This window comes from Nematolebias whitei, chromosome 10, assembly GCF_014905685.2.
Source record: "Nematolebias whitei isolate Nwh7 chromosome 10, NemWhi1, whole genome shotgun sequence".
Classification (NCBI taxonomy): Eukaryota; Metazoa; Chordata; class Actinopteri; order Cyprinodontiformes; family Rivulidae; genus Nematolebias; species Nematolebias whitei.
The window spans coordinates 2,829,971-2,838,894 of NC_056507.1; the positions used below are offsets into that span (position 1 = coordinate 2,829,971).

General features: G+C 43.9%; 1 protein-coding gene across 1 annotated transcript in view; it reads right to left on the reverse strand.

Annotated features, from left to right (window-relative positions):
• Positions 1–1,876: 1,876 nt before the first annotated feature.
• Positions 1,877–8,924, reverse strand: part of ankrd27 (ankyrin repeat domain 27 (VPS9 domain)) — a 31,293-nt gene continuing 24,245 nt past the window's right edge. The window contains 13 exon segments of the mRNA XM_037682515.1: positions 1,877–2,643; positions 3,004–3,067; positions 3,160–3,238; positions 3,316–3,409; positions 3,703–3,876; positions 3,962–4,081; positions 5,077–5,271; positions 5,358–5,471; positions 5,539–5,583; positions 5,661–5,777; positions 5,909–5,962; positions 6,446–6,643; positions 6,879–6,971. Of these exon segments, the coding sequence (XP_037538443.1) occupies positions 2,203–2,643; positions 3,004–3,067; positions 3,160–3,238; positions 3,316–3,409; positions 3,703–3,876; positions 3,962–4,081; positions 5,077–5,271; positions 5,358–5,471; positions 5,539–5,583; positions 5,661–5,777; positions 5,909–5,962; positions 6,446–6,643; positions 6,879–6,971 (1,788 nt within the window). The 3' untranslated portion in view covers positions 1,877–2,202.

Sequence of the window (8,924 nt, forward strand, 5' to 3'; positions counted from 1 at the left end):
TGCATTCAGTTTTTATTCACGGTTTGTTTAGTGTCCCAACTTTTTTGGAATCTGCTCTCTAAAAGAGCACAGACTGTCACGATTTCAGCTCCCTGCCTCCTCTGCTCTTTGCCTCCTGCAAGCACTCTTGGCCACGCCCACTTCTCCACTCTGCACCCAGATCAGCTGATCAGCTGCAGCAGGAAGTTTATCCTGCAGTAAGAGCTGCACAGAGGAGCAGCAGGTGTTAAATTATTTAAAATAATTTATTTTAAATAAAAATTCCATGCCGATCATGTGGCTCATCCATCAGTCAGCTAGTTGTGTGTTATGTCCACTCTTATTTTGAAAAAACGCAATAGAGCGAATCCATGGTATACGAACCACGAAGTAGCGAGGGACTACTGTATTATTAGCATAAAAATGCTGAAATAGCAAATAAAAAGGTATTAAGAGTTTAACAGGGCTCTATTGATTTTCAATGAGACAAAAAAAGGCCAAAAAGCTAAATGTGTCAAAGTATTTACTTCACAAATACCAAAATTGATAGCAGGAATGTCCTGAAGGAGCTGAACCTTTTGCTATACAAAGTGTTTAAATAGTACAAAATTAGCTGAACAAGTTACATAAGGGAAGAAAAAACTTATAGAAAAAATACGTAGGCCATTTCAATAGTGGGATTGCTTATTTAGCATTATTACAGAGCAGAGTGAGGCGATCAGGTAAATTTGTCCAACAGTACCTATAGCAGCATAACTAAGGGATAGCTCAGGAAACCCAAACTAACCCTAAATGTAGGATTTATCAAAGAGAGAAGTCTTCAGTCGAACCTTAAAACTGGACAATGTGTCAGCCTCATGGACAGAAACTGGAAGTTGGTTCCACAAGAGAGGAGCCTGAGAACTGGAAGATCTGCCTCCCATTCTGCTTCTGGAAACTCTAGGAACCACAAGTAAACCTTCAGTCTATTCTGCAAAAGAACTATGGAACAATAAGATCTGTAATATAAGATGGAGCTAGGTTGTTGAGAGCTTTGTAGGTTAGAAGTAGGATTTTGAATTATATTCTGGACTTGACAGGGAACCAATGAAGAGAAGCTAAAACTGGAGAGGTATGATCTCTCCTTCGGTCTCTCATCAGAACTGTAGCTGCAGCACTTTGGATCAGCAAAGGACTTTTTAAAGAATCATTTTTGGACACCCATGAAATAAAGAGTTCCAATAGCCCAGTCTAAGTGGTAAATACATGGACCAAGTTTAAAAATGATGCTGACAGAGCTTTAATGGGATGGCTGTGATGTTAAACTGGAGATAAAGACAAAGTAACTTATGTCAACTTTTTAACACATAAACCAGCCAACAGGTGTGCATTTTTAAAACTCATTAAAGTGTGGATAGTCTACGTTCACACAGAATTAAGTCCAAAGTTCGCATCTCGTTGCACAAGTTAAAGGAAGCGTTAAGGCTGCAGCTGCAACATCATCTGACAGAAACACGTTTGATCTGAACGTATCTGAGCAGGACTTCCTCTTTTCACTTCAGTGACAGAACTGTTTGATTCCTGATCATCCTTCTGCTCCGAGACGTTTCGACGAAACAACTTCACACTGGTCCATCGCGGTCTGTCTCATGGTACCAACAGAAACCGTCTCAGAAGAAAACTTCACACAGACCACAGTGGAAAAGGTTTATTTAAAAAACGAGCCCTACAGACTGAACTGCCAAGGTTCAAGGTTCAAGGTCCATGAATCTTGGCAGTTGCCCTGCCCAGCATTGGATTAGAGTGGTTACTGGTTTCCGCTGATGAAAGCTTTCACTGGTGATGTTCATGAACACTGGAAATCAGCTGGAAAACAAAGACTGTAAAAACGTGTAAAGTCAGAGAAAGCGCTGGGTGTAAATGTCTGAGAATTAAACCAAATTAAATCAGTTCTTGAGACTATGGAAAGTTTAAGTCCATGTCAGGAAGACGGTTTTAGAACTTGGTGAAGGAAACAGACGTATGGTTACATCTGGGTATGTCGAGTTATCTCTGGTTACCTTTGGTTATCTGTTTGTGGCTAAATTTGAACACAAGAAAACCAAAGTCTTGTGATTTTCATGCTCAGCTCAGCCCAAACTCCATGAGTCCACAGGTTTCTCTTGGTTTCTATGGGCTGGAGGGAAGGGGAATGGTTTGGACTGTTTAGGGTCAGTGCGGACTAGAATCGTCCTGTAAGAGATCTCAATGGAGGTCTTCAGCTTCCGGCAGAGTGTGCATGTTCTCAGGCAGAACACCTTGGCTGGGGGGGTCACAAGGCTCCTCAGGGTGATCTGCCGGGGTGAATCTGGTATCAGAGTTGAAAGAACCAAGGTCCTGGCTGGATGTGCTGCAGTTTGGCACCTCGTCGGTGTCAGGTTGTGTGTTGTCTGTGCACCCTGAGGTTAGACCGGCTGCTGGCAGAGCTCCTGCAGCAGTTCTAGAAATGTGACTGCTGAGGGACGCGTCACCCCTTTCTGACGGGGGACCGCTCAGTCTCAGAACAGGTGCCGATGCTCCAGAGTCCATGGTGTGACTGCGACCTAGGATCCAGTCTTTGCGATGAGATCGAGCATCGTGGGTTTTTGAGAAGCTGCTGACCTCCACTGTCTCCCCTCGCTGCAGTCTCCTCTGGTCTGGATTCACCTGCCGAGAAAAACCATCAAGATCCAGTTTAGAGACCAACTTCCATTCTAAGGACTATAATCCAGTTTAAGGAACAAGATCCAGTTTAGGGACTAAGACTTGAATTATAGACTAAGGTTCATTTTACAGACTATGGTCCAGTCTAGAGACTAAGATCCAGTTTAATTATTGATCTCTGATACACTTTAAGGTCTGAGTTTCAGTTTGAGACCTGTGGTCACAATGGAAGCTGCCTGGGTGGGTAAATAAATGAACGAACGAATGAAGAGACTAATATTTAATTGAAAGACAAAGTACGTTAAAGGACCAGCACTTGAGAACCGCTGACGTTAAATAAACAGGTCAGAGTGCAGCGGGTACCTGGGGGAGGCCTGGAAGGCTCTTGGGGGGAGCGGCAGGCAGACCTTTCCTCATGTGCTGCATCCTGAATGAATCCAAACACCAGAGGTTAATTCAAACAGTCCTCTCTGGAGGTTCTGCCTTCATCTGAGGCCATGGGACTTGCTGACAGTCTACCTGCTCATGGACTGGGCTAGTTTGTGTCTCCTGCTGTTGGACGAGTCCGGCTGCCTCAGACGCTGAACAAACGAATGAGCTGTGGATTCACAGGACTTGGATCAGAACCGTGTTTGAAAGGCTGAGATCGAGTGAGGAGCTGAAGCTATAACTTACCCAGGGCTCCTTTGGGCACAGACAGGAGTTTGATTGGTTCGGCGTCGGGGGACAATCCAGATGCCTTCTGCAGAGCTCTCAGGATTTCAGTGTTCTTCACGAGAAAACAGCAAATCGAAGGATTACCATTAAAGGAATGCATCCCACACCAGAGATTTAGATTAAGATCATCTTATGTTAAGAAATGATGGAGTTGTAGCTGCACTGTGACAGGAGCTGGGACAAAACAGAAAATGTTTCTCTGTGTTTTTTGTTTTATTGTATTTATGTTGACTTTGTTGGGAGCTGATAAGGCTGATCCCTCCTGTGATAACATTTGTTACACTCTTGTGGTAAAAGCATCTCAGAGCATGCAGTGTGCGTTTGTGTGTGCGCGACGGACAGCACCTTGCCACCGAGTTCATAAGCAGAGTCCAGAGGAGTCCTCTGCCTCTTGTTCCTGAGTCCAGGCGACGCTCCGTTCCTCAGCAGCAGCTCCACCACCTCCTGGTGTCCTCCCCGCACCGCCTCATGGAGAGCCGTGTTACCCTGCAGGTTGGCTACATTCACCAACGCGTGACTCTGCACACATGTTCACATGTCTGTGTCAGGGCAGCTCGTCCAGATGCTGCATCTTCTTCGAGTCAGTGTGTGGGCACGTGTGTACCTGTAGAAGTGTGCTGGCTATCTCCAGGTTTCCATGGAAACATGCGTAGATCAGGCAAGTGTTCCCATAATGATCCTTCTTGTTTAGCTTAGCGTTACACTCCAGCAGAAACCTCACAACCTAAACATCAAACGGTATGTTAGCATCGATAGTTAGTTACCATGAAACTTAAAAAAGACAGATCCTGTTTTACAAATAAAACATCTCAAACAGATCCGGTAGGTTGATCAGTTGACTGATTGATGATGTCTTCTACACATGGACCCACCCACCAACCAACCAACCAAACAAACAAATTAACTACATATATGCCAAATCTAACTAACTATCTAACTAACAAAACTTAATAACAAAACTAACTAACCCAACAAACAAAACTAACCAACTAACAAAACTAACAAAATGAAATAAATTAACATAACTAACTAAGCTTACTAACCTAATAAAACTAACCAACTAATAAAACAAATGAACTATCAAAACTAACAAACTTAACAAAACTACATAACTACTTAACAAAAACTAACCATCTAACATTGCTAAAATTAATTAACTAACCTAACCATCTAACAAAGCTAGTTAACTAACATAAATAACCATATAACAAAGTTAATAAACTAACTAACCATCTAACAAAGCTAATAAACTAACTAACCTAACTCAATAATCTAAGAAAACAAAAAAACAACTAACCAGCAAAACGAACGAACGAACGAACAGACGGAAGAACTGACTGACTGACTGACTAACTAACTAACTAACCAACCAACTATCTAACAAAGCTAATAAACTAACCAACTATCTAACAAAGCTAATAAACTAACCAACTATCTAACAAAGCTAATAAACTAACTAACCATCTAACAAAGCTAATAAACTAACCAACTATCTAACAAAGCTAATAAACTAACTAACCATCTAACAAAGCTAATAAACTAACAAAACTAACTCAATAATCTAACAAAGAAAACTATCCAACCAACCAACCAACCAACTGTAGGAGAAGGGGAGCTGCTCGGTGACACTGAGGGGACAGAGATGATGTCATCGACAGCTCTAGTTTCATGTAGGTCTGTCAGGTTTGGGGTCCGGAGGACACGCCTCTCTGGTCCTACCTGAATGTGGCTGTTCTGGCAGGCCAGGTGAAGGGGCGTGGCGTTTTGGTTCGTGCGGTTGTTGACGTTGGCCCCGTGGCGAATCAGCATTGTAGCCAGTGTGACGTGGCCGTGCAGAGCGGCTACGTGGAGGGGCGTGAAGCCGTCTGCGTTACAGCTGTTCAAACCGAGAGCTCCTGCCTGTTGCACCGACAGCTGCACAACGTCAGAGACATCAGTAAACATCTGTCCACCCCTCGCCGTCCTCTGACACGTAAACATCATTCAAGAAGCTGTCGAACCTTCTGAGCAGGAGCACAGTTTGGACACTGACACAGCGGGTGGCAGACTGGCACCTCGGAAAGTGTCTCCTCTTCATCCTCCTCTTCATCCGTCCATTCCAACAGATAGCGCACCTGAGATGCACACACCATGACTTCTAAGAATGAAACGTCCAAAACAAATGGTGTTCCTTGAACGTACCATCTGCACATCTCCATCAGCGACAGCCCTCAGCAGCTTCTCCACCTATCAGACAAACACACACCATCAGCCACCATCAGTGCTGCGGCTCAGGTTCTGCTCAGCTGCTGGACCGATCTCACCTCCTTGTGTCGGACATGCTCCGACTCTGGTCTGACCTCTGAACCCAGAGAAGAAACGCTGGAGACGGATGAGCGGCGGCTGCTGCAGTCCGAGGTCAGAGGGGAGCCACCAGGAGACTGGAGAACAGAGAACAATGAATGTCCTGGTGCATGCTCAGTAATCCAGGTAGATGAATCCAACAAGGTCGAAGAAGAATCCGTCCAGAGGACCTGACTTAACCTTGTCAGACAGAACAGATGACACTCACATCAACGCTGCTGGACAGATGGCTGTTCTCCAGGGACTGGAAGAGCAGGAGGATCTACAGAAACATAAAAACACAAGTGGAGCGTTTTGATTATTTTCCAGCTTTGGTTTAACTGGAAATAATAACAGCAGGGCACTGGTCAGAGCTGCTGCTGTGGATTGTTCCTATTCTGAACTGACAACACAGAAACAGGTGAAATAAAAAATGTCTTCGAAAAAGCTCTGAACTGTTTATTGCAATAAACGAGGCACAAGTCACACGGAGTGTCAGCGCAGTCTGCAGGAGAGCGCACGGAGGACTTGGTCCAGTTTGTCTTTGGTATCTTTTTAAGACACAGTAGGAACTAAAGTCAGTGGTTTTGACAAGGTGAATTTTTCACCAGTTATCTGCTCACGCCTGGTCAAGAAAACGCTCCTCCATCAAGAAGCTGAACAGTTTTTTCCATATTTCAAACTGAAAACCGACATTTGTGTTTTCTTAGAGTCAACATTTTAAAGCACCTGCATGTTCGAGACATCTAATTCTACAACCTCTGACCTTGGAGTTGAGTACACACTGCAGAGGAGACTCCTTGCTCTTGTTGAGGATGTGGGTGCTGGCCCCGTTCTCCAGCAGCACCTGGATGATCCCCTCGTAACCCCAGCGTGTTGCCATGTGCAGCGCGGTGTCGCCTTTGTCGTTCTGCAGGTCCAGGTGGCACGTATGGACGTCGTAGTACACCAAGGCCTTCACACACTGAGGAGAACCAACACAACAGGAGATGATGTTGTCTGCGTCTAATATTGTTGACACTCAGATCTGAGGAGAACTACATCTCTGCTGCTCTGAAGGTTCCTCAGAGCCTTGGGGACTAAGTTTCAGATGGACAACCAGAGCTACAGGCCTCCACTGATCGTGACTTCCTAACAGTGGTCAGACAGAAGTCCCTCCTCCCTGAAAGATGTCATTAGACAGAAAATAAGTGACATACGTCTTCGTGTCCGTACATGCAGGCCAGGTGCAGTGGAGTGTTGCCGTTGTTGTCCTGAGCATCAGCATTGGCCTTATAGTGCAGCAGCAACAGCTGGACAGAAGGGGAGGGGCATAAATCACATGACTTCAACCTGAACACAGCTTTAATGCTACGTTAGCTCAAATTTATTTATTTATTATTTATTGCTGTATACAGAACATTCCATCTTTTTATGACCTGGAAGTGGATGAAAGAAAAAAAGTCTTTTTACTAAGTAAATATAAAATGTTCATGTAAAAAAAAAAAAAACAAGTTAAATTTAGACAGCCAAGATAAAATGTCATTGTTATGCTGATGCTGTTATATTTATTAATGAAACCTGCTGAATCCAATCAGTTGTAGAGACATAAAAACCTGGATGACTCTTAATTTTCTTCCTTCTTTGAATTCCGACAAGACACAAGTTTTGGTTTTTGAATCTGAGCATTTTAGGAACAAACTGAGGTCTTTCACGTCCTCTGGAGGGGAATTTAGCCTCCAGTTCCATCCATCATCTTCTGCTCGTTACAGAGTCAGGTCTCAAAGGCAGCAGCTTGAGTAGAGAGGTCCAGACATCTCTTTCCAAAACCTTCTCTACCAGCTCTTTTAGGAGGAATATTACAAAGTAAACATACAGTAAATTGACAGTATTCGTAAATAAGCTTGAAACCTGCCAGCCTCTTATCTAAAAACTCAGCCTTAATGTGCACATGTTCAGACATCAGTGAAGTGTTGCTCATAGATAAAAACATGTAGGTGTCCCCTGGAGCTGCCAAGCCTGAGTGACTACCACCATGATCTTGTTTCAGGGGTCTGCTCGTCTTCCTGGACTGTACCGATGCAGTGAAGTGGCCAAAACAGAGAAATGTCAGATTTTTGTGCTGCCTCTGAGTGTTATTGAAAGAGGAATGAAGGGTGTATAAACCCCCTTCTGCTAAAAGAGACAACCCAGATATAACACAAGCATCCACTGGAAGCTTCATTAAATGATCGAGGGCGAATCAGAAGTTATGGTACAACAGAAAGTTTACGTCCATATGGACGGACGGAGACTGTGCCGTAATACATCCCCCCCCTTTGACATGCATATAAACACGGTTCCAACCTGATATTAGTGAGGTGCACCTAAAAAGTAGGTGATGAATGTAATCATCAATATGCATGATGCTTATCAGGTAAAACACTGTGTGGAGGTGATGGAGAGAGCTTACAGAGACCCCCTGGTATCCACGCTGACAGGCCAGGTGCAGGGGTGTGCGGGCATGGTAGTCTGTAGCGTTAACCGGAGCTCCTTTACGTACCAGGACGTCGATGAGTTGAGCCTGACCTAAAACATTAAACCCAAACAAGCCTTAGATTTCACTAAAAGGATGATGCTCCCTGTGTGTGTAGCAGCTCACCACAGACAGCAGCAGCGTGCAGCGGAGTGTAACCTCTGTCGTCTCTGGAGAACGGAGTGACGATGGACAGATCATTCAGGCGCCTGAAACGACGACAAACGGCTTAGTTTACAGCTGGAGGTTACGTTATATCAGAGTTCCCGGTATTTCATCAAAACAAAATCCCCCAAGTTTTCCCTCAGTAAATTCCAGATGTTTCAGTCACGTGAAACACTCAGAACTTTATATCTTAGGTGATGAGCAAAGAATTTACTGTAGCATGGAGTTATTCAAATCAGGGTCATTCAGAGATGACAGGAAGTATATTGTAGCCTACAATACATGTGTACGGCAATCATTACTAATAATTAGTTATATTGTATAACATCTGAAACAAAAAGGTACCAGAGTCAATCAGTAAGGATACATGTACTGTGTACACTGTAGGAGCAGAACATGGACTCAATCGTACTAGAATACTAGCATTAATACATGCACACGTGAAGATCTCAGATAAATCTTATTTTAATAGCAGATCAGTGTTCAAATTCCCAGTTACCCTGATTTTTATGTTTTTCTCAAATTCCCTGAGTTTTCCCTTTATGGAAAATGTGAAAGTGGTGTGTGTGGGAGGTGGAAGGACTAC